At 39.7% G+C, this 26,988-nt stretch overlaps 1 protein-coding gene across 6 annotated transcripts in view; it reads right to left on the bottom strand.

Annotated features, from left to right (window-relative positions):
* LOC129719074 (segmentation protein cap'n'collar) overlaps positions 1 to 26,988 on the bottom strand; it is a 130,937-nt gene that overhangs the window by 18,550 nt on the left and 85,399 nt on the right. For 5 of the 6 annotated variants that reach the window (XM_055670461.1, XM_055670462.1, XM_055670464.1 and 2 more), the window contains 2 exons: positions 22,490 to 22,608; positions 21,653 to 22,086 (listed from right to left, as the gene is read on the bottom strand). In XM_055670461.1, coding sequence (XP_055526436.1) covers positions 21,653 to 22,086; positions 22,490 to 22,608 — 553 coding nt within the window. Of the gene's footprint in view, positions 1 to 21,651; positions 22,087 to 22,489; positions 22,609 to 26,988 lie in introns of all 6 variants that reach the window. The other variant, XM_055670460.1, reaches the window with a different exon arrangement.

Raw genomic sequence — 26,988 nt, 5'->3', positions numbered from 1 at the left:
AAAGACCACTTCGATTGGATCGGTTCGGAGGAGAAAAAGCAGTGGCTAAATCTACTGTGGTCGGATGAGACGAAGGTAAACCTCATCGGCACTGACGAAATAGGCTGCACTTACATGCCACGAAGACATTAAAGTATGGAGAAGGAAACATTATGGTGCTTCTCCTGGTGGATAAAATCATGGATCAGTACCTCTACGCCCAAATCCTAAGTGATGTTATACTGCCAGACGTCGAGTGAGAGATATCTCTGAAATGGCAGTTCATGCAGGATAACGATCCGAAGCACACCACCAAGACCATCAAAAAGTGATTCCAGGATAACAAAGTCGACGTCGTGGAGTGTCAAGCGCATATAGAGTTCGTAAAAAGGTCGGTGTACATGTAGAAGTCGAAGATTAAGCAGCAACTGTGGAATAGGATCCAAGCTTGTTTCTATGCCATCACGGTCACCACGTGCCAGAAGCTGGTGGAATCCATGCCAAACCGAATGTGACTTCAATGTAAACCTAAATGTTTTTTTTTCTTTAACCAACTTCTCTTTTAGTAACGCAGAAGCTAGCGAAAACCGCCCCCTTTTAAACTGAGAGAGAAAACAGAGAGAGTGAAAATAAACTCTGCGACTGAAATACTCTACACCTTAATGTGGATAATTACTCACTCACAATGTGTGAGAGAAAGTGTAGTTCTCCAAGGTGTTTGACAGGTAGAGGAGGAAATTTGAGCAAAAATCAAGAGAACGGAAGAAGGTCGGAGGGGGGGGGTTCTTAATTGATAAGGTAAGAATACTTTCCAAGTTATGTAAATCGATGAGTATGGGTATTATCAGTCTCTCAGTCATTTCTGGAAGATGATGTCTGGTTCCTAGAAAGCCGTAGAAAACTTGTGCCGAATATTCAAAAGCCCCCGAAATTAGGTTGAATTATTTTAGTTTGAGCACATGAAGATTTTCGTGAGTTATGAGAACTTTCGGAAAAAAATCGATGAGTAGTGGTATTTTTATCATATCTGGAGGTCAGAAAATGATTTATAGAGATCGAAACATGTTCTTTAAATAGGTACAAGATTGCGACTCCCGGTTTTTAAAAGGCTGAGTAAAATTCAGAAAAATGTCCAAATACCCCCCATTATTCCTAAAGTACTTCTAAACCAGAAGAACGCTTAGAAACCGAAAACCGGCGTACGACGACATTTTGGAATTCGATTCCTGGGAATCTGTAAGCACGAACAGGGATGACGTTCAGAGACCAAATAGAAATCTTTTTTTAAAGATTTAGATTTTTTTAGATAGAGTCAAACATATACCGACTGTAAGTTTAACAGAAAATCTTTACTCTACAAGTAATAAAGAATATTACTAAAAGTTCTTACTTTCGTTCCTATGTCAGTCAGACTTTTAAAAAGTCGATTAACCTGAAAGGTTTTCGCACAAAAAGTCATAAAAACATTCGAATAAAAAAATAGTATTTCCAGACTTTTCAAATCAAACAAGCAAAGATAAATTCATCATTACCATCACCAGAATGGAACGAAAATAATATGACATCAACACTAAAATTAAAACATTAGGATAAACATGAAATCGTGCATCGTATGGTCAACTCATAACAATTCGCAATCTTACTTGTTTTTTTCTCTCTTCCACCTAAACTACAAGTGGATTTGACGGGTCAGGTCGAGACCTGTACCCGTTGGTAACAATATTCTAGCAAACACACTCCAGTCCACACTATTTGACAGGCTGCATCTCCGCTACGTGAAACGTGGGGTCGTTCGCCAAAGCACTCAGCACGATGGTTCGATCCATCCATTGAGTCAAAAATTACACACAAATCAAATAATTGCCACACGCGGGTAAGCTTCTTTTTTCCGCTTCCACTCAGAATTCAAGCTCCTCTGGAAATTCCACGTTACAGTGCACGCCGAATCAGGTACACGGAGTAGCCAACGAGAAGAGTCGAGGGAAAAAAACAGACCCCAAACATAGCCCATTAGCAAAAACCACAATAATTCTCATATCCAAAGGAAGTTGCTGGCCGAAACAAAAAAAAATCAAGTTTAACGTCAACCCCGAACATGCCGTGCCATGAGGGGTACAAGTGTAGTCCCAACGAAAAAAAAAAAAAGAAGCGAGAAACGTTTTGATTGATTACAACAATTCACTGTATTAGTTATTGTTGGGCGCGCGTTTTTATCGCTCGCGTCGCACATAATTACGCATCCTCCTTGTCCTCGCGTGCAGTGACAACACTTCATCCCGTGGGGACCCCGGCGGGATTTGGACAAATGACTGACAATTGCTCAAGCGTTTACTTATTATTATGATTGTTTCCCTGCCTGATGAAAGCTGGACCCTAGGAAAAAGGTTCAAACCTGAGCCACTTTAATGAACAGTGACAAAAACAGATGAATCTCCATCAGCACGCCACTTTTACACCAAAAAGGAAGGCCCAAATGTATCAGCACAAGTAAGTACTTATCCCCCTAAAATACACAAGCGCAAGCTACGTTTTTTCTTCTCCGCGATCTGTGCCCGAACAAAGGTCACCATGGCCGTCGTCACCGTCGTCATAGGAACGAACTGTACGCAATTAAGCATGTTACGAACGCGGATACACGGATGGAACCGGCGCAAACACATCACACACAAGAAGAAAAAAAAACGCAACCCGTTGTCGATCGCCACAGTACCAACTGGTACGAGATTTCTGGCAGCAATTAGATTCGCCGCTTGCCGGTATTTCGGGCGTTTTTTTACTCACATCAAGAGTCGCACTGAACAGCTCCAGGTTGGCATGTTCCACCGTTCTACGGAAGCCGAAATCCGTCGCCAATGTTACCAGTGTGTACTATATGACGATGGTGAAGTAAGTATTCAAAATCATGAACACACGATCGGTGCCTGTTTAATTACGTCCTTACGCTTGATATGATTTACAAACACGCGATAGTGAATGGCAACGACGGAAGCACTCGAACTCACGCACTTATCTGCTAGCCCCAGCGAGAAAATCGAAACGGTGTGTTACCGTAGCACAAGTCAAACCTAAACTAAAAGCTTCTATTCAGCAGCAGCCTCGGTCAAGGCATCGCTCAACTGCCGCAGGTTGCCTTGCACAAAAAGCAGCAAGGAAGGAAGAAGGTGGAGGGTAGGTTCGAAACGTACAGCGGCAGCAATCATACACAAAAAACAAACTTCAGAAGATGTATGAAACGAGCAGAAGCTTTGCAGTCGTTAGGTAAAAGCACGGATCGCGTTGCGATCGGCAAAGCTGATGAGGAGAGCTTTGGTGACACGCTCTTGCATGGATTTAATTATGATTAATCATAAATAACAATTCGTGTTGGTTTGTTTTTGTGCTTTAAGTTGTGTCATTTTAACTCCATGCTATCGAGAAAAGCATCCCTCTTGGCTACTAGGATTCTGTGCCGCTACCCCAAAACGACTTCAACGTTCGTTGAAGCGACGAACCCGAGCACGATCGCTAATGTTGCGGGGCCAGATAAAAACACAACCCCCTTCTCACAGCGAACAAGGCGCGGTGACTGACCCTATTGCTAGTGCTGCCACTTGAGACATTTATTCACGCTGTCTCTTCCTCTAGCGAACAATCAAAAACGTTCGCACACACGTTCGGTGATTGCGTTTTAAAAAATCTCAAGCGCGCGCGTAAACTCGATGCAAATTGGTTACTGTCAGGGACACTTGTTTCCTGAACATCGCGGCGGCCGATAGAGGAGACTCTAGGAAGACGACCCCATTAGTAGGTAATTTCGGGGCTATTAGGATGCTGTTAGATTTCAGCTGCCGAACAGGCAACAGCAAAAAACCCGGCCGACGCTAATTGGCTGTTCGATTCCAGCACTGATTTGGTCCAGATATTAGAGCTTCCATTTGTGGTTGAGCTGATGTTTTGGCACTTTGGTGCAACGTCGTAGTGGCTATGCTTCGGAAGGAAAAAAACTGCGACTAAACCGTTTAATTTAAAACTAATATTTTGTTTGTTCGGTTGCTTTTTAGTCAGTATCAGAGTTATCGTTTTTGAAGCTTTGGAAGTAACCTTGTACATCCTAAGCCAAACGAAGGTTATTTGTGTACACAGTAGAAAAAATTTATATCGAATCGCATGTAAAGAATTGCCTCCATCGCCTATGATAAAAAATTCCATAATATTGCACGCAACTTTAAACAATATTGCACATAATTTTCGAATAAAATCTTGGTTTACGTCAGAAGCAACTGAAATTTAAATGATATTGCACATTTTTTTCAAACAAAATCATGGTTTACGCAGAAGGAACTGAAATTTAAACGAAAAAATATTTCACGTAACATTTAATATCCAGAACTTTTTACTGTGTAGGTTTTTTTTAAAGGGTTTTTCCCATGAGTCAAAACTCAAAGAATGGTACACAACTGTTACTCATTAGCAAGGCAAGGTAGTAACAGAGTGTAATACCGCACTCTGCTCATACTACACTGTTAGGAAAAAGTGCCAAAATGTCGAATCATTTCAAACAAAAACGTGGTTTACGTCAGAAGCAATTGATATTTGAACGAGAACATTATGTACGTGACGTGTAACATTCAGAATTTTTTTTGAAGTAGAATACTTCTCTCAGGAAGTTCGGCTACATAAGGATGTGAAATGAAAATCTAAAACCGAAAAAAGTGAAAAATATGTCCAATTTCAAATGCTAATAAATCGGTTAGTATTCGATGGATTTCCTTCGTTCTTGCAGCAATAGATTGGAAAATCTTCTAAGATTCTTTCCAAATGAAGATAATTGTAATTTTATTATTCAAACTATTGTACTATTGAAAATAGCCGAGCCTTGTTAAAACGAAAAATTCGACCTCTGATTGGTCGTTATATGATTGCTTCGCAAGCACGGTCGATAGAATCATATACCTTGCAATTTAAAATATGCTATTTGGCCTATATAAGAGCCTGTTTCAGCCGAAGCCATAATAGTTCTAGACAGCGACAACAGCAGTCATCCCTTAGCAGCAGCAATAGCAGTGCAGTGGGTACCAGCGATAGCGGATAGCGGCCACAGTTGCAGCGGATCTCAGCATCGATAGCAGCTGGACCAGCTGATGCAGGAGCAGCGTTACCAATGGCAGCGTATAGCGGCCACAATTGTGGCATGGCTACGTAGCAGTTGCAGCGAGATTTATGCAATAATTGAATGAAAATTCTAATTGCAGCAATCGGCCTTTTTCGAGACTACTAAATGTTTTTGGAAGAGCATAATGAATAGTTATTAATTAAATGCAACTGAGGTTAGAGGCTGCTGCAAATGCAGAGCAGTGTGATGTTTATTACGATTTGTTGATACTGTGCATAACAAGCGGTATAAACGAAACGAATCCGATTTTAAACAGAAAAGTTCGGCACGTTCTGCTCACTATGCTAAGTATGTTTTAGAAAACTCACAACACTTCATTAACAAGGATGTAACGCCTTGAAGAAGACGGTTATGGTTAGACATCATAGCAGAATTTCGACCTTCATACTCATGTCTATCATCAGCAGTATCAAACACGCAACAAACTGCTTCTATGCGACACGTACGTTTTTTCGTACATTAGTATTACGACATACGGAATAAAAATTTTCGAACGTTGTAGAATGGTATAACTGGAAATAATTTAACAAACGGTATATAAGAAACAAACCCGATTTCAAAATGACTAAAACGCAAGCAGCCGGGTTATGTTTCTTGTAAAAGTATTCTACTTCAACCTTGCGGTCGTGGCTTTGCACACAACCCTCCTGTGATTTTTTTCTGTGAAGAGTGGGGCGTCGTTATATCAGGGCTGTTAGCGGTCAATGATGTCAAAAATAGTGATTTTCATGGAGTTGATGGAAAAAATGACCATATAGTAACCAAAGATCGGGGAAAAAACTGGCCAAATAGTAACCAAAGGTTGGTAAAAAAGAAATCAACCACGTGATTATATTTTTCGTACAATTGTTATACCCCTACCTTCCGTGGTCTTTTGGTCAAGCCACCGTCTACTCCAGTTTTAATCACGTTTAGCCAAAAATTCAATTTTTTCTATAACACATGCAGAAAACGATTTTGTTACTGTTCATTCAGTATACTCCACATCTCGAAAAAAAAAAAGAAATTGATCCAGAATAACTAATGTAATTTCTAATCAAACATAATAAATCCATGTTTTATTCAAATTAAAGTTGGTCAATAGATTAAGTAAAAGAGACATAATGTTTGAGACAAAATCGATGCCAGTGAAACTCTGCTGGCCAATTTTGCATTAATCATGATTATTTGCTTGGGCGTGTGAAGTTAATGATTTCGTCTCAAGAGCATGTTAAATAGAGCGGTAGAAAATCTACTAAAAGAAATGTGAATTTTGAGAATGTTGATGAGAGAGGTAAGTTGAGAGAGTGTAACCTAAATCATTGACTATCATGTAGAAAAGTGTGATTAGAAAAATAGTAGTTTGGCGCGCTTACGTCACTCACTTTGAAACTTCACTCATTTCCAATATGGTTTGCGTTGTAGTAGAAATATGAGTGTGGTAGGGGAATAAAAAAATAGTAGGAAAGAACAGCGTAAAAAATTAATTGTTTTCCTGCTATTATTAGCGATACCGCTACCTTGCATCGTAAGTGCTGTTTAAATAAATCATTGTGTAGTTCAGTCAATGGTCAATTCTAGAACAATATTCGAATTGATGTTTACCGCATGGCATAAACAGAAAGGTGCTTATGGAAATCGGTTTTTCGAGTTGAGTTTGGCGATAGGTCTCAAATATTTCATCTTCTCGAAAAAATACCCATGCAATATTTTACAGGGTGGCGAAAAAATTTTCAAAATCAAATTCCCTGATTTTTCCTGATATTCTCTGAAATAAAACAATAATTTCCCTGATAATTTTCAGCTTTCGGCACAGAAAAGGGCAACTTAGATTAACGCAACTCTGAAATTCCAGTAAAAAAATATTTAATTGGATATGAAACCGAGCCGTAGTGGTCCCGAATTAGCTTTTTATACTAAAAAAATAAGTTTTTTCGCTAGAGAGTCGTTTAAAAAAGAGTCGCCTCTTAGTTAACAATTTTTCCCTGAATTTTCCAGATTTTCCCAGGTTTTCGACACCCTGTTTTAGTTTATTCGTGCAGCAGGCTCTTTCCCTTACCTTACCTTACCAATCAGACGAGAGCCGTGGTGGCTCGTGCTGTATCAAGAATTTGTCGCCATGTTGCTCGGTTTTGGCCTGTGTTTCGCCAGTTTCCCAGGCGTCTCATCACCCGTAAGTCTCCTTCGACCTGATCGAGCCATCGTGCACGCTGCGCCCCTCTATTTCTGGTGCCGGCAGGGTTGCTGAAGAGAAGTGATTTCACAGGGTTGCCGTCCGGCATCCTTACGACGTGACCGGCCCACCGCAACCTATTGACTTTCGCCAGGTGTGCAATGGGATTCTCTTCAAGCAGCGCGTGCAGTTCGTGGTTCATGCGCCGTCGCCATTCTCCGTCGTCCGTCTGTACTCCACCGTAGATAGTCCGCAGCACCTTCCGTTCGAAAATTCCAAGGGCGTTTAGGTCCTCCGCGAGAAGCGTTGTTGTCTCGATCCCGTAGAGGACTACCGGTCTTATCAGGGTTTTGTACAGCGCCAACTTCGTGCGTCGTCGCACTCGATTCGACGAAGTGTCTTCCGAAGTGAAAAGTAGGCACGATTTCCTGCCTGGATGCGTCTCTGGATCTCTTTGCTGGTGTTATTGTCGGTGGTCACCAGTGACCCCAAATACACGAACTCATCGACCACCTCAAGCTCATCACCGTCTACAGAGACTTGAGTTGGGAGGCTGATGTTGTTCTCCTTGGAGCCTCTCGCACGCATGTATTTTGTTTTCGACGCATTTATTCGCAGTCCGATCCGTCCAGCTTCGGCTTTCAGTCGGGCGTAAGTTTCCTCCGCCGTCGCAAAGTTACGTGATATGATGTCGAAGTCATCCGCGAAGCCCAGAAGCTGAACAGACCTTGTGAAAATTGTGCGCCTCGTGTCGATGCCCGCCCTCCGGATCACACCCTCAAGGGCGATGTTAAACAGCAAACAGGAAAGTCCATCACCTTGTCAAAACCCTCTGCGCGATTCAAAGGGACTCGAGAGTATCCCCGAAACACGCACGTAGCACATCACTTGCGCCAAGGTGGCTCTGATCAATCGAGTCAGTTTATCAGGCTCTTTCCCACACATTAGAATTTTCACAACATTCCATTCCCATAGACAGACAGACTCTCGATGCATAACCCGAAATCATATATTCTCCCGACATTCGCTTCGCTTGAAAAAAGTGCTGGTACTACACACCTTGTTTCCCATTCCAATCCCAAATGAATCTAGCTTGATTCCGGGCGGTCGTTGTTTTCTCTACACGTGCGCTTGAGAGGATTTTTTTATTACAAGTTCCTGGCAAAGGTCTAAAAGATTACTTAGCCTTTGCAATCGGACTTCGGGAAGTCGTGCTTTAACCGTTATGTACTCGGAAGAGTACCCGGGTACCTTTTCAGACTTTATTGCTTTCCAAAACAAGGATAACCTCAATTCAGCCAATTAAAACTTATGGAGTGCTCCTAAGTAGTGGAAATGAACCATTTTCCATCATCAGACTGTTTTTATCAGCAGGGGAGGGGGCTTAGAATTTTTTTGTACCCCATAAGTATTCGGCAGGGTACCCACAAAATGAAATGCTTCTCGATTTTTTATTTCTTGGTCGATTTTCGAACTTGGCCTGTCAAAAGATTGGAAAAACTGTCTACTTTTAGAACCAAGGACCGACATGAACCTGTAACATAAATCCGGATCTTCGGGAGCATGTTCCGGTAAGACAAATTAGTACAATTGTCACTAGAACCGATTATAGCCTTTTAACCATTTCCTAGCGAGCTCGGAAATGCATTGAAAGGTCCTATCATGTCTCTGACGAATCTGCGAACCCCTTACTGGGTTAGGAATACTAAATATCTAAGGATGGTTACAAAACAATAGTCTTTCATTTCTTCTATTTCAAGCTCAAGGGAATTCTGTCGCTTTTGTCGACAATTTTTCAACATAGGTTTAACCTTGAGCTCAGACTGAAAATAATTTTTTAACCGTTCCTGTGAAGTTTGGTACCAGCTCGGAAGTGCGTAACGTCTTCAGAGACTTGAATAAAGTTTTCTTGTAAGCAAACATAGAAGCGAGGGACCCGGCGAGCAATTACTCTTTGTCCTTTAGACAAATTTCCGATTTCGCAGGGGGGCACCAGAATGAAAAAAAAATTATTAAAAGCTACAATCTTCCGTTTATTTTCAATCTTAGCTCTTGGGCAAAACTTGTGTTGATTATTGTTATCATGGGAAACTAATTTTAATAAATGAAATTATTTAACCCTGTCAAATTCAATTTACTGAAATATCTCCATGTTGACTGAACGGATTTTTGATGTTCTGTGTTTTATTCTGGGTGAAGGTTTAAAGAGATTCGGCAAGTGTCTATAGAAAGTATCACAAAATTCACTTCAGGCGTCAATATCACCCTTTTTAATACTTTTTCCAATCAAAGTTCCAAAAAAATGGTTTATTCAATCAAACTCTGAAGGGTTGTTTACCAGAATTCAATATCTGATAGATTTCCTGTGAAAACAGGTGCGTATCAAAGTTCAGTATTGGCTCCAGTCCTGTACAACATATTCACTTCAGATGTTCTTGATATACCTCCAAAATGACATTATTCTAATTTGACAAAAGCGTTCCTATAGAAGAAAAAAAATCTTGCTTTCCCAGCAAAAATTTAGGTATTTTCTGTACCTTCTGCAAAATTGAAAAATGTCTTTCAATGCTTTTAAAACTCAATTAATTATTTTTCCCCATAAGTCTAGTGCTTCTATTCTCAAGCCAAACTATAATTGCGTTATTAAGATGAAATGGGTTGCTTTAAACTGGAACGAATTCACAATAAAAAACTTAGTAGCTTCAGTTCAATTTACAGTTTAACTTCGATACAAAGTAACCTCGATGTAACGTAATTTTTGAAAATTTTCATATTTTCTTCGAATTTGTACTATCGAGATACGATAACGTCAACAATCAATTATGTATATGGGGATGATTCGGCTCTCTCGGTTTCAAGGAATCAAAGCGGCTAAATTTTGTTTATCCTGACGTTTCGACCTTTGGTAAAGGTCTTTATCAAGAAGTTCTATTATTTCAATTAAACATCAATACAAGTAGCTAGCCTATAACACAGAATGCTAAGCTTTTTTTCCTCTTCTGTAGAACCAAAAACACTTCTGCATCCATTGATTAAGATTATTGTTGTATGACCCATATTTTATTTGGTACTAGTCACATTTCCTATCACAATTAAGGTGTAATAGACATTGGTTGACGTTGCATCCGATTCCAGTTAGGTTTGACTCGTTTTATAAAGTTCAATACTTTACCAGGATCTCTTCGCCAGATTTCTAAGGGCTTTAGTAAGCCCTTTCCAAACAACGACATCCTTTGATTGAACAGTGCAATTGCAGAGTAAATGTTCAGCAGTTTCAGTTTCTAATTGGCAGATTCTGCTGAATGAGTTTTCCCATTTTATATAGATGATACCTGCTCAGTAGAGATGGTCGGGTATGGGAAATTTGTTACCCGTACCCGACCCGTACCCGACTCATCGAAAATTTTCAAACCCGTACCCGACCCGAACCCGAAGTCTGGTTTGTTTAAAATACCCGACCCGAACCCGAAAAATATCTATTCTAACTACCCGTACCCGACCCGTACCCGATAGAAAAAAACGCCGAAATTGCCGGTACCCGACCCGTCCTGGTTTTTTTTTTTTAATTTTTTTTTGTTCAACATGCCTGGGTACCTCGTACATTTTATGCACTGATTGTCATATGTGGTTTCTCGAGATGATGGCCGGAGCCAGGCTAGAACCGAGTGTGCGTGTGAACGAATGATAATGAACCCAGAGTTTCAGGCGGGTGGTCCACTATAAGGAATCGGTCCACTATGAAAAGTACATGTCTGGTAAAGTTTAAAATAAACGACGAGTTTTATAAACACATTAAAGGGTCAAACGAATTTTAAAAGGTCAAAATTAATATAGTTTATAACTTGAGAAAAATTTGATAATTCACTGCATTTGCCAAAAACCTGTAATTTTGAGTATAGATTCGGTGTCATTGATAAATTCTAAAAATCTGTAAAAAACAGATATCAAATAAATAAATAAATAAATAAATAAATATTTAAGTGCTTAAGTCCAAAATTTGGGTGCAATATCATAAAATTTGATTTTTTTATAATTTTTCAAAGCTTGGTATACTGACGTTTTTTGACATGTTTAAAAAAAATATATCATTACTTTGAAACGCTCTGCAGCTTCAATGATAGCTTGATTTTTTTCGGCCTCGAAGAAAAAGTTGATTTGTAGTTAGTTTTTATTACCTATTATAATATATAATATTGTTTTAATTTTTATAAAAACAATTTTTTTTGCGAAATTTGGTTGATTTGAGGAGTTGTGCAAAAACTACGTAAGCTGTTTTTGTAAAGAGGACGCCCTGTGGCGTTGCTTGTGGTTGAAGATCATATAATTCTGTTTAATAAAAAAGTTAGGGGAGAAGTGCTAAAAAATCATGAAAAATTAAGTCACGTGCTTTATGAACGTCTCCAAATAAAAAGTGGAATGGAGATTCGTGTTCAGCACCCCAAAATTAAGTATATACCATATTTTTGCCGTATTTATCGACACTTTTTTTTACTTGGCAAGCATTTGTATTAAGTCGCCCCACTGTGCAATGCTCCGCGGTTTCCTGACAGTTATGAAAAAAGCCCGACAAAAACTCCATTTAAATCAAAACCGTTGCAGAAAGAACTATTCAATCTAACATTAGAAAGCGATAGCATGATGTCATTCCCTTGGTGCATAGACTGCCGACAACTGTCAGAATAGGTATTGGGCGATCTCTCGTTGAGTGATGATGGGCGATTTTCTGTCCGATCTTACCGATTATCGACATTAAGAAAACACCCAGGCTTGAAATGATAAAAATTGAATTCTCACAATGCACGAAAATTGAATTACCCGTACCCGACCCGTACCCGACCAGTTGAGAATTTTTCAAACCCGTACCCGACCCGAACCCGAAGCCTTGGTTTTTTAATTACCCGTACCCGACCCGAACCCGTAGAATATTTTTTGGCGTTACCCGAAACCCGAACCGAACCCGTAGCAATGTCTTTGGCATGAAGCGATTTCTCGATTTTTTTAAACTAGCGACTGTTATTGTCGATTTAATCGATTGGTAAGCAAATTGGTTTTTGCTTAAAGAAAATTCAAGTTCGTTGACTTAATAGAAAATTCAAGTTCGTTGACTTAATAGAGTCATCTAATATTTTTTGCATTGTCTTTCATTAAACAGATGAGAGACTGATGGGTCTAAAGGCTTCAGGGTCGTTTTGATTTTTTTCCCGTTTTGGGAACAAAAACAGCTCGAACATTCATCCAAGCTTTTAGTATGTAACGCAGAGTAACAATGTAACTCTGAAAAGTCCGGCCAACAAAGGAATTAGCACTTTTATTTCCTGCTGAAGTAATGCTGGGAAAATTATTATCTTTTCCATCAGATTTGTAAGGCTGAAAAGTACTCAATGCCCGTTCAACCCTGGAAGGCGTGAAGATTTCTTAAATTTTAGGATAGGCATTAGTTGACCATAGTTGTCTTACCTCATCTAAGTCCTGTACTTCACCAAATTCGGGTTTTGACCCAGGGAAGTGAGCTACTTCCAGTGAAGTAACTTTTGCTCACTCGAACAACATTCTGGACTTTTTCCTCAATTCTGCCAATTTTATGTTCCACCAAGGAACATCTCTGCTGGATGTTTCTTGTTGGACAGGACAACTGGCTTGAAATGATGAGATTATTTTATCGATGACCGCGTAACAGCCTTATCTAGTTTTGAGAAAGTTTTGATTGATGTATAATAAGGTAAACTGTTCTTCTTGAAGTAGAACCGATATAGTTCCCAGTTGGTTTTTCTTGGGTTTCTATAGGTTTCTGAAGGTCATAATTCGGCTTTATAATCGAATTAAATTGTGATCGGACAACGTTTGTACGTCAGAAACTTGCCAGTTTGCAATATTTCTCGATACAAGGTCACTGCAAATCGAGAGATCAAGAACCTCTTCACGGGAAGCATTCGACGTAGTTCAGAAGATTTTCACCACCTTTAGTGATGTCTGGACTACCCCACAGCGTATAATGGGCATTTGCATCACATCTTATTATAAATTCAATGTTGATTTTTGCACAGTAGTAGGTTTGACTCGTTTTATAAAGTTCAATACTTTACCAGGATCTCTTGCCAGATTTCTAAGGGCTTTAGTAAGCCCTTTCCAAACAACGACATTCTTTGACTGAACAGTGCTCCACAATTGCAGCGTAAATGTTCAGCAATTCCAGTTTCTAATTGGCAGAAGAAATGGCATTCTGCTGAATGAGTTTTTCCATTTTATATAAAAGATACCTGCTCAGGCAGTGACCAGTCAACAGACCTGTAATTACCCGAAGATCATTTTTCCCAAGATTGTGTAAGGCTTGGGCTTTTATGCACTTAGTTTTATAATTCTATTGGCTTGACTACATGTATCCGTGGCATTCAAGTTGAACTCTATCATGGAAACTTCTATTTTTTTTAAATTTCAGTCCTCAAAGCACACTCGGAACTCCACAGAATGGTTCCGGACCAGAAAAATATGATACTGACCCTTCTCTTGCTAGACTGTCGGCGGTCCAATTCCAGGACCAATATTTTCACCCATTTCCGACCCATCAACATAAGACGGTCTCCATATAGAGGAGTGGCCAAAAACACCCAGATGTGAATTCCATATCTAGGAAGCTTTGAGCACACAGTCCACATAAGCACTGATGATGGTTGCATGTAGCAGCCGAAATACGTATCTGCGGACGGTATTCGATTTTTTGTAGTAGAATTAAATGGAAACCTAACCTATTCTCAATATTCAATTCCATTCTACTAAGACGCTCAAAAAGAAATTTACTTTGAGCACACGATTTTGTAGTTATTGATCTATATTTTCATAATTTATCAATAAAATTTTGATATATAAAACGGTTCATGTTGGAAAACGTTTCCAAAGTTACGTCTTTCAAAAACGAAGGAAAACAGTTTTTCTGAACATTTTGGAATATATAAAATCCTATTAAAGCTGTTATGGTATGTTTGCGCACAATTAAGAGCTTATTATATTAGCTTCCTGAAACCGGAAGAGTATTTAATTTCAACCCTGCAGAGTCTGCCGGATGACACGTATAAAATTCAGAATTTTCCTAATTTTGACCTTCATAAACATCAAATGTAAGCACAGCTTCTGATAGTGTACCTGAGAGCCCTGTTTGTGCCCTTCAAGAATTAATGTGAAAAGTTTGCGGGAAATTTGCGTTTTTGTAAAACAAGATGATTTAAAGTTTTCCATTTTTTATGTATATTTAGAATTTTTCGGTAATTTATCAACGAAATTCTTCGTATATCACACCAATTTTGTCCAGAACACATTGAGAATACGTAAAATTAGTATAATTATTTGTTTGTATACACTGACAAGTTTTTTTTATAGTTTTAAAAACTGAGACATACCTCAATTCAATTGGTTTATGGACAGCCCCTTGTCACTACCACACTCCCTCATATGACAAAATCATCTATAGTAGAAAACTATCAATTTGACAACAAAATAATAATTTTGACCTTAAATCTTTATTTTCCGACCATTGTGCCATCGGTAAAAGACAATGGAACCTGGACGCAAACATGGCTCACCAGACTACCACACATAGCGGCTTGATTTAACCACTTTGAGGGAAATGTTATAGTTTCTCTTCGTTGCCATCCTATCTTTTATTGTATTAACATCTGAGTTACGCTTGAAATCCCGCATTGAGCTATAGGATGCATTGTCGAATGCTCCTTCAGTATCAAGAAAAGCAATCATAGCAATGGCCTTGGTATGAAGCGATTTCTTGATTCTTTTTAACTAGCTATTTAATGCTGTTATTGTAGATTCCCAAGCAGCAAAATTTGTTTCGTTCAGTGGTTAAAATTATCATTTGAGTTTCATAACAATGAAACTCTGCAACTTCTGCACGTATTTGATATATGTTGCCATGACCATCGGTTTCACTACCTGTTAAACTATGTAAACAAAATTGTTCATCGTTATTCGGCGTCTCAAAGTGAACATACAACATGAGAGATATTGAAACGGAAGATTTTCGGCTCGGTTCATTCATCAATACAAACGTAAAACCGGGAGAGTGAAACTCAAAGATGAAAAAATCAATTTCGCTTGGCGGTGCTGATTTTTTTCGAAGTGTTTTTAAGAAATATTTATTCCGTTTCTAAAAAAAAACCTAAAATGAGTGGTGAGGCAGCCTGAATATTTTGGAATACCAATGGTTTTCAATAGATTGAGTTTCATTTAAACTTGTAATTGTGATATATGGTAAAACTTAAATAAAAAATATCGTTTATGAAAAATAACGTAATAACTTAGTTGATGAATTTCAATAAATATTATAAATTATAATGGTATGATCGCTGCTGTGCTTTTATATGTTTAGAGCTGATGTAAGACAGTCGGTTGCAGATCATACGAGCGAATCCCGTTACAGGAGAGACTGTCAGTAGGATCATAGCACTAGCCTTGTAAATTGTCTTGTATATATAAGGCTTGGTTGCAAAGTCTGTGTCGAAAAAAGTTCAAGTTCCAACAGTGGAATGCTCTTCGGAATAAACCAGTGCAGAAAACATTTTTCTTGAAAACATCATTTAATAATCATCATAATGCATGCATTCAATCATTTAGATTTATTTGTTTTTATTCAGTTGTCTATTTATGATTTATTTATCTATAAATGTCTATCAAGCAGTTGACATTGCCTATTGCATCTAAGTTCAACGCAATTCTAACATTCAGTACAAGTTACGAATAGTAGTATTCAATCTCAGTTCTGTGAAGGTGAAAATGATTTTCAGTTTCGACATCATACAAACGACAGTGAACTTTGACTAAGGAATGAATACCAACAAATGTGTTCATCGAAAATCAATAGTTTGATCTGTCTAGAGACCGTTGTCATGTGACAATTTATTTTTGTGTACAGAAGAGATATTTGACGTAAAGGTTGCCTTGATATCAGTCTGTTTTAGTTTCTAGGTGGTGATTTTTTTCAGCACTGGTTTCGTTAATGAACTTTGTGCATCACAGCAACAAATTCTTATGCGAATTTAAGTTGCAGTTACATCTCAGTTTCATATACAATGACAAAAAAAGCGCAGGAGGTGGAGCCAATTGCAACATTTTCGTTGTTTCAACACAAGTTTCAAGAATGAAACCGCAATTTGTATGAACTTATGCATGGAATTTGATAACAACATGGTAAATGCTGCATTGCAAGTTCATGGCTCAGTTTTAAATATTGCTTCCCTTATCATGCCAATGCAATGGTCATTACCAGTTTTTAATTTTGCTTCTTCAATCCATCAGTACCTTAGCGTGATAATGAAATTCAAAGCAATTTATCATATCGTTTAGAGACCCACACTTTTTGGACGACTTCTAGTCCAAGCACCCAAGAGTTACAACGCAGTGGATAACCTCATCTCAAAAACAAATATAAGGCGAACGATTGAGCAAAAGTTGCTGTTACATGGCTTCAGAACTTGACAGCAACTTATAGAAGTATGTTTGTGTGTTTGTTTTTTGTATCTCGCAAGCATCACGTTGGCAACCTGTATGCTCCACACACTAGATCTATTCAGTGAAGGTTAGGTTTTCAAATGCCGTTTATACGTTTCAACAACAAATCTAACATCGCGAATTACGTTGTTGGTGTGAAGATTTTTGAAGCAGCGATGCATCTTTAGTTGTTGCTTGTTTGTTTACAATTTCATCGTAGTAACAAAAAATGTTTCTTAAAACCTCGGAATTTCATTAGTGCAACAAATGATCACAATTTATTTTTTTATTATGTTTCAATTGTTGCTTGGGTTTAATCGATTAGTAAGCAAATTGGATTTTGCTTAAAGAAAAATTCAGTAAGTTCGTTGCCTTAATAGAATCATCTAATATTTTTTGCATTGTCGTGCATAAAACAGATGAGAGACTGAGGGGTCTAAAGGCTTTAGGGTCGTTTTGATTCTTTTTCCCATTTTTGGGGGCAAAAGCAGCTCGAACATTCATCCAAGCTTTTGGCATGTAACGCAGAGTAACACTGGCTCTGAAAAGTTCAGCCAACAGAGAAATTAGCACTTCTTTTCAGATCAGATTTGTAAGGCTGAAAAGACTCAATGCCCGTTCAACCCTATAGGGCGTGAAGATTTCTAATGCTTCAAGATAGGCATTAGTTGACCATGGCCGTCTTACCTCATCTAAGTCCTGTTCTTCACCAGATTCGGGTTTTGACTCAGGGAAGTTCGCTACTTCCAGTGTTTCAGAATAATCGACAGTTAAACTGCCGTCCGCTTTTTTTGAGACTACCTAGACCATTTGAATTATCTTTTGAAAGAACTTTATGCGTTCTTGCAGCTGTTGGAGTGTTGTTGATCTCTTCACAGATCCGGGGATTTTTTATATTGGTCCCAGTCTGATGTAACTTTCGCTCGCTGGAACAACATTTTGGTTTTTTTTCCTCAATTCTGTCAATTTTGTGTTCCACCAAGCAACGCCTTATAGCTTGGTTATCTCAAATTCACTATGAAAACTTAAAATGCTTCACTACTGACCCAGCACAGCACACGAACAAGCCAAAAGTGGAACAAAAAGGCTTCCATACTTGAAGTTTTTTGGTACTCGTAAACGCTCTGAAATGAGCCATTTGTATTTGTATTTTTTTTAGCAAACTAATAGTAGTGCTTTTAACCCATAAAAGAATTTAGAGGACTTGCTTTTTAATGTTAACAAAGACTTGTAATACATTTTTCAAGCTCAGAAGTTTTGTTTCTATTCACCCCGTTTTACGGTATAACAGATAAACAAAAAAATTAACTGTATTAAACCGAGATTTGAGATTTATGGTCTTTTTTCATCATACACACCATATTCTCCGGACAACTAGATAAGTTGTGAAGGGCATTATTAAACATTGTTACCATTTACTAGTGAAAATTTCATTTTCTTCTATTTTTTATTCATCCAGTTATTCTCAAAACAAAAGGTCATGTGTTATCAGATCATAATTTCCCAAAGTCTGTTTTGTAGGGTAATATCCTCTCATTTTTTTACTCGAGAAAAAAAGAGATTTTTGCAACTTGAGCCGTTTTACAAGATAGATAATAGGCAAAAATAAATCTTTAAAGAGTTTTACGTGACCAAGCGATCAATGTTTTCAAATTTATAACAAATTTGGATTTTACGATGCATGATTCACAATACCCTAGTCTGTTGTGTAGGGTAAAACTTCTCAGTTTCATTATCGAAAAAGGATAAAACAAATTGATTCTTGCAATTCTAGCTATTGTGAAAGATAGATATGCAGTAAAAAAATATTGCAAACATTTACGTGATCAAGGAAACGATCAGTGTTTTCTTTTTGAATTTGTTCGAATTGCAATCAAATTCATAACAAAATCACATTTTACGACGCATGATTCATGATTTTTGCCAATTATGTCAGTTGAAAAAAGGCGTTAAAAGACTGTTAATTTAATTGAAGGATATTGGTATCAAATGTTATTTCATTCTTGGATTTATAAAAACAAAAATCGGGAAAATCGGAAAAGAAAGGTATAACGAATAAAACCGTTTTCAAAACGATTTCACATAATTCAAACATAATTTACAAATATAATTCAATATAACAATAGCCATTTAAAATTCGAAAGAATTCCGTATTTCAATCTCAAACGTAAAAAAAACATCTTAAACAAAAACCCAGCTAACCACTTTGCTACCACTGTTGCAACAATTTCAAGTGTGGGAACTCTGGCTCACTGCACGTCACCTGCCTCTGCAGCAAGGCTTTCTGTTGACACAGAAACACTCCGGTATGTGACATGCTAATATTTACCCAGCACATAACTCGTAATTTGTACACAAATGTTTACCCTCGCGTACTCCATTTCCAGCGCAACGGACACTGCTCGGCTCGGGACGCGAGAGATAAAAATTTATTTCATCATGATAGAGTCCTTGATGAATGCAGCAGCAGGCAATATTACCGGACCAGACCAGTGAAGGAGCAAACATCGAACTCAAGAGGATGCTCGTTCGCCGTGCTCTCAATCAAGTCCCGACCCGAAATTCGTGGAAACAGGTTTTGGAAAAAGATTAATTTTGAAAACTTGGACTCGAAACCTTTTTAAAATAACACTGCGCAAAAGCGAGCAAGCAAGCCCGAGAGTCTTACAAGTGTTTTCTTTAAAAACACTTGTATATTAAAAAACACAAAATTTCCTGGTTTTCCTAGATCTTCTCTTGCCGCAGCAAGCTGCTCTCGTCTCGGACATTGAAGTGCACTTCTCCGTTGCTTCGCTTTGGCTTGTTATTTTCCACCGTACCAACCTGTAGCCGCTCCATAATACCGTATAAAGCCAAAAAGTATACATTCTTAGTATTAACTTTTCGCCGTAATAACCAGGTTCCCGAGCTGCTGCTGCTGGAGGAGGATGTGATCGGTCCACAATCATCGCGGCATTTGTTTTTCTTTCCATTCCTTCTTCGAGAAGATTTTTCTTTCTTTTGCTCTGCGCAATTAGGACTCCGATCATCGCTTGAAAAGCCTCAGCGCAACACACACAATCAGTTCGGTTTCCCCTGTGCGGTTGACGATCGTGGCCACAAAGCCATGCCAAAGTCACTTGTCTGATTTTTGCCCATTTTAACCAAAGTGCTCGCACACAAAAGTGGGAAAAGCAATTTACAATTGCTTTTAACAGGTTTTTTTGTGCTTGTCGCTCTTCTCGAGTTCGCTCCTTCTGTCGGGTATTCTCCTTTTCGGTATCAATTCTCCTCATCTTCGTCCGGTTCGAACCTGACGACGACGACGACGATGAAGGCGGTGGCAGAACGGGTGGCAACCTTTTTATTTATTGTTTTATTATTCTACAACACAGGTAGTGGGCTCTATAATGTTCCCAATGTTCTCTGGTTATGTCCCGGGAGTGTGAAAAACAGGACAAATTTGAGGGGATGCGCAAACATCACCGCTGTTGTCGGGCTACCGAGTTCGGTGCTGAAGCTATGTTTTGCATGTTGTTTTAGCCTAGCCGGTCGCCATATAGCGACCCGTTTGTGACTGCGGTTAAAGGGTTGTATGTGACGTCTCGACGGGGGTTGTTTTTATATTGGATTGTGTTTTATAATATTTGTTGTTTTTTCTTCGGTTTACCGACTTTGGGAACGGTATAACGGTAAGAAATCGAAATGCTAATCCGCACACAGGTTGTTCCATAGTCTCGGGGGTTGTTGGACTGACTGTGCAACTGTTTTTTTTCTGGCTGTTCTCCGTCTGCTACACTTGAAAGGATTATTGCGAATTCTTCGCATGTACACGGTACGGACCGAATGGATGTTCGAAGGAGGGAGGCTTGGCCGAATTATCAATGGTTGAAGGTGATAATTTATTACTCCGCAAAGAATGGGACTTTTTAAAGAAAATACGCCTAATGATGAGAAAGTCAAATTTTGGCTTTGTCGGTATAAGGTAGGCAATAGAATGCGCCTGTTTTATGGAATGCTATGCCGGAATTGATTTTGTGTTCGAGCAGAGGCTCCATAGTTTGCATTATAAATGATTGCTGCTTCATGCAAGGTGCCAAGTTTAGCAATCATATTGCGTTTGTCGTAATCGGAAAACATTTGAATGAAAATCCAGGCCAGCTTTTGAGCTCGAGAAGATGTCAATTTTCGTTTCAACGCACCAAAATTATTTAAACGTTTGTTATTTTCCTCGATTACAGACATTGTTGGCTTGGCCATCAAGTTCTGCTGCACTGACAGACGACGAGTGACCAACGCTCTGTGCCAGCATGTTTTCCTTTAAGACATCATTGTAATATCATTCTAATACGTTAAATTGTCTGATAAAGGAGACTGTTACGAACCCGAGTCCTGATAGAAAAGCCACTTTTTACAAATCAAGACCTCATTCGCAACCAATTAACCACAAATCATCTGCGTCAATTGTCGCTCAATAGTACAGATTATATGTTGCATTCAGTATAATAACCATTCAAGCCACGTGGTGATGGGTTTGTGAATTAGTCATTTTCATCGCAGTAGTAATGATTTGTTTTTTTAAATGATCTAGATGACGTCACTAAAAACGATAATGATTTCAGTAAAGGTTGGTGTCTACTCATGAAGTCTGTATCGAGCGTGCTCGCGCGTGATTGGATCTAGATTCGAAGTAATAACGATAACTGAAGTTTCCCAAAATTGTCCATGACTTCATCAATCCAACGACATATTGATTATTGTAATCCATCATGTGGTTACACAAGTATTACCGTCTCAAATATTTCATTCCGAAGTTACACCTTGGTTTTAGAATGTACCCCAATATTGTGTGGTGCGACGTTCCCCCCTGTACGGAATCAAAATCAGCTTCGCTCACCTGGTGATGATGATGGTGGTGATGATGGTGATAGCCACCCTGCCGCAGTGAACCGTGCATTCCGTGGCCATAGTTTTGCATCGGCTGGCGCGGATGCTGGAAGTGGCCGGACGACGTTTGAATCATCATATCGCACAGTAGAGCTTCTAGATCGGCATCGGCCGATCCGCCAATAGCTGCTTCCGGATCGTCAACAACGGTGACGCTGTGCTCCTGCTTGGGGGACTCGCCGCCGCTCAAGCTGCTCTTGTCGCTGCCGACACCAGAGGACGAGGAAGAAGAAATAGATACAGAAGAACCACGGACACTGGCGGCAGCACCTTGGCACAGTTCATCAGCCGATGTTTCGAGTTCCCGCTCGATTCGTTTGACCTCGGACTCCTCGTCTTCCTCGGCGGTGGTTGGCTTGTTTTTTGCTGGCTCTTCGATGGTTTCCTGCATTAAACAAACATATAATTTATTATTGTTTTTTTCTCGCTCCCTCACGTAGCATGCTTCGGCACCGGTTTATGTAGCCGTTTGACCAGTGCTTGCATGTACATTTGCGGGCTCAATTTGAATCCAAAATTAACAGAGTAATTATGCCCCCCCGATAGTCTTGTCAGTCCAGTCAGTGGTCATCGATAATTTGCTTAACCTCACTAGCATTAAACATTAACATTGCCACCGACAAATCGGAGGGGAATTATTCAGCAGAACCCGCAGGTTTGCTCTACGTACAGAACTAACAATTTGAATCTACTGCTCTGCACGCCATCAAATTATAGGCCACCAGCCGCAAGGAATAATAACTTATTCGAGCGGCAGGATTCCCCGTGTTTTGCGGTCAAATTCTCACCTCAACGTTTTCGTTGATCAGATCCGGTAGGTTTAGTTCCTCGGCCAGAAACAAATCAGCTAACGGTGGTGGGAGTGTGGCCTCACTGTCGACGTCCGTCGTGTTGAGTACATATTCACCTGGAAGTAATGCAAACAGATCGAGGGTTAACACTAGATGTCACGATTTATGATAAATGACACGTGATATGGAATGGGTTTGTAAGCCGAGCAGTATTGTGAACACGATGATCCATTGATTATTTTACACAAAATAATAGAAGAAAGTAAAATCCATGTTGGTAAACACATTTCACAGCTCATAATAAATTTTTGATCGATAACTCATGATATTAAAGTTTTCGAATTTGTTTGCAAACTTCTGTTTGCTACTTGCATTACTAATTCCTGGAAAGGTGCGGAAACTGTCAAAGCAAAATTTTTCAAGAAGATTGAACGTCGTTTCCCACCGGATCGCTTTTCCCCTGAGAGGAAGCGAAGCTCTCGAGAGATTCCCATGCCTTACTGGCATAAATCTTCAAACTCACCTGGCCCTTTGAAGCCACTTGCGGTAGAGTTGCTTGCGACGCCCGTTGATTCCCTCCGGACCGGGAGCGGTAATGATAACTCGAAAGCTTAACCCCGATACCTTATTCATTGACTGACTATTCAAAAAGGCCAAACTCAACCCTCGTGTGCGCCAGTCAGTTGTTGCCGCTCCCGTTTGAGTCATCTTCCCTCCGCAGACACTTCACGGGGCCACTACTGGAAAGTCACACTCCTAGACCAGAAGCGTCATCTTCCGAGACCAGTGATGAGTGAGAGTGGGGTTTCGAATTTCAGCAAGTAATACACCTCTAGTATAGTAGTAATAATGAAACCGAAACCATCCTGCCGCTTCTACATCCCCCCACCTCACGAAATCGGTATCCAAATCAAGAAATTCGTGTAGTCATGGCGCCATGAATCAACATAAACAACTTATTCAAAAACCAACAACAAACAGCATGCCATGAATGTGCGCACAACAACTAAATGGCTTCGGTTTTAGGAGTAATGGGCAGAAAGCATGAAATACTTTGCATAACAACCAGCTCATCGCGCGCCAGGCCTCCCTTGATCGGCCACCAAGATGACCATGATCCCGGTTGCGAAATTTCCCCTTCTCTTTCACTCGCTGCTGTTGCTGCTGCTACTGCTGGCCAAGTTCCAATAGTTTAGAATCTGCTGTGTTAACACATCTCTGAAGCGTTGTCGAAAGTAAAATGCAGGCCAGTGTGGGCAACCTGGAAATTTCTGAACAGTCATCAAAATAACAATCCCTAGCAGCAATGACTATTGCGTATGCATTTCGTTTTCCTCGCTAGATTTTTTTTTGGTCAGCGATTATGCGAAAGCATAGCGTAGGTTAGTTCGATTCGTTTGATTCGGTAGTTTTCCCGTGCCTCCTTCTTTCGTGCGTGTTTCGTGTATCAAAGCGAACTTGTTGAAGTGCCCGAACTGATCTTGACATTGCCAATGATTTCTTTTGTATCTCGAGAGCCACATTCAAGCCGAGCTGCCAGAGAGCCCAGCGCGTATGAATGGATTGGTTCTTCGGTTTAAGAGGTTTTAGTTTGCCGTGTATTTCCGCGGTAACGAAGCAAGCCACGTCAAGCGGTCATTGTTTGTCGACGATAGCCAGCCGCACGTTCAATAGGGTAAGCTACAATATTTGCATGCGAACTTCAATCAGCGATTGCAGTATCAACAGCAGAGAATATTTCCCTTAGATTGACTGCGCGAGTTTAGCGCCGATGTTAAGAATCAAGCATGGCAGCCACGGAGCAAAAAATCTTCAGCTGACGGCGAACAAAAAGTTTCAGAATTCAACTCTTTGCAGTTTAAAACGTTCGCACCCCGCCCGACCCTCGTCGGTTGGTTGGAGCATTTTGTACCACATCACGAACCTGCTGATATCTGTCTCGAAGGAATCTTCCCTCCTCGAATTGTTGCTTTTTATCGCTTGCCTCGCATCTCCTCTCGAAGGTTCTTGTAATGAGCTGTCCGCGCCACATTCTTCGCTGTCTCCCTTTCACAAGAGCCTCACGGAACTACCCAACAATTGACGAGATGGAGAATGCAGACGAAGGAAAACGCCGGCCTTCTCGTCTGGGTCTGCCTTCTTCTTCATCATCGCCGTCGACGTCTTCGTCGACGACGTCGAAGTCGTTTGGCAGATCAGAAGAAAGCATCTCAGGCAGCTTGAGGGCAGCAGTGGTGACGGGGATGGAGGAATTATGTCGAATACTATTAATTTCTTCGCTTATTGATTTCGACCACAAGATATCGCATTCATTATTAGTCAAGTCTGTGGTAGAGGAAATGTTTTAATACATTCCTGCCGGGAGGAGAGACTGCCGCACGGTGCGCCTCGGTGTGGTGATCGTATCGTGATGCCGAAAGGCGTCAGATTGTTCCCATTTCCTCGGCTGGACTTGACATCTCCCCGTGTGTTTATGCGGCGGCGAAGGTTGAGATCATCTGATATGGCCTGTGAGTATCAGCCGATCGCGCTAATTGTCGGGTATTTTCGGTTTCCTTTGATGCGATCGACATCATTCCGGGGATGTTTCTTAAGATAAAACAAATGAATTTCGTTTAAAAATGTGGTTGAATGATTTTTTCTCACAAACATTGCGTAATTTATACAGTACACTGCGATTTCAATAATAACAACTGTGTGACATTACGGCAAGCGAAACAAGCGCAGCCATTTTGTACAGCGCTCTCCTCGCAGGGCCTGCTGGGTTCAAAACAGCGTCGGCTTCACAATCGGTCGCCATATGTGTTGAGTTGTTGATCAGGTTTTTTCGGTTAATTTTTGTCCATTTTCTCTTGGTGCCGCCGTTCTGTTTCGCGGGCTGATGAAACCGGAGATGGAAAAATAATATCGAAAAGTATAGCAACAACAGAAAAAAAATATAAATCAAGAGGAAGCCCCTTGCGGGCGCTTCGCATAAGACGGTAATATAAAACACAGCGTGAACCGAAAAAAATTGAAAAGATGGTCGTATAATGGGAACAGTGTTCTGATGGCTTCGTTGCGTGTTCTCTATTATTACCATCATCACGAAGCGGTAACGGCAGCAGCGGTTTACCTTTGGCAGACATTGGCCAGAACTCAGAGTCGGTTTTTGCCGTCGCCATCTCTCGTCCGGCACTCATAATCCCATCGCGAGATACACGCTTGTGTGCGTCGTCTCCGCAAGATATGCCCGTTTGGTAGTAATAAGTAAATTATATAGTTTTTTCCCTCTAGCTTGACGAAACGGACAAGATGAAGAAACGGGAGGACCTCAGGTAAATCAGAAGGGAAGCAGGCATAATTGCGCATATGGAATACATAAAGTTTCTTTTTTTTGTTTCCATTTAGCCAACATGGTCACGACGACGACGACGACGACGACGAAAATGGTGGCTCCGATGATTGCTCCGGGAACGAAACGTGGTTTTGTAGACAACATTCTAGAATAAGTGGAGCGTTCAACGTCGTGATTGAGCACACAAAAATGTTCTACAAGACTGAAAGACACGACACGACTCTGCGCCATTATTTTACGCAGTGTAAATAATGATGGGCATGGATAATAGGAACTTCCACTCGGTAATCATTCTCGATTCTGTAGCTTTAGTCACAGTTTATTTCAGTGTTTTGTATGCCGTTTTCAAATTAAAGTATCTAAAAATGCACAGAACAACAGCTGTCTGGTAAGGCAACTTTTCGTTTCTTCTTACACCTTTTAATGCATAGATAAAAAGATGTAGGTAACTGAATATTTCTTTAAATAATGAGCAAATTTTATTTTATTCAGGATTCCCAGGTTATTCCATGTGCTGAAATCTCTGGTTTAAATCCACCACTAATGGTAATAATTCAATTAATAACTTTGGTGCTCTGAAACAACACGATCTTAGTCGAAAAATGAGCCAAACTGCCAAAACAAAAACTTTCAAAGAAGTGCGGGAAAAACCCAGATTTTTTTTTAAACATTCAGCTTCAATTTTGAAGAACTGTATTAACGGTGTAGTGTTTCTGGTGAAGAGCCAGGTTATAATTTGGGCGATGATATAGCCTTTGCAGTTTTAAAACTAATGTCCACTAATTGATGAATGTAATAATAATTCAACCAGTTATAATTCAACCAGTTGTTTCATCTCAATTCAAAGTATGAGAACAATCAGGCATTAAATAGTGCATTACGGCAAAGTTCAATACGAAGACTGAATTCTGGGAATAAAATACCGACTTTATAGGAAAACCACGCCTGAAAACAAAAAAATTTTATATAGCCGGAAAAAAAAAGTTTGAATTATACATCAAATTTCAAAATTAAATAATCATTTTTCTGGAAAAATCATGCATAAAAGCGTGAAAAAAAAACAGCAAATTCCGGAATATCAACTTTTCAGTACGCTAAAGAACGAGAGAATTTTGAAATCCTGTTAAATTATAAAATCTGCTAAAATTTCAATAATACA

This window comes from Wyeomyia smithii, chromosome 1 (assembly GCF_029784165.1).
Source record: "Wyeomyia smithii strain HCP4-BCI-WySm-NY-G18 chromosome 1, ASM2978416v1, whole genome shotgun sequence".
Taxonomy (NCBI): domain Eukaryota; kingdom Metazoa; phylum Arthropoda; class Insecta; order Diptera; family Culicidae; genus Wyeomyia; species Wyeomyia smithii.
The sequence above is the reverse complement of the archived record's forward strand: the minus strand, read 5'-3'. Positions and strand labels throughout refer to the sequence as shown.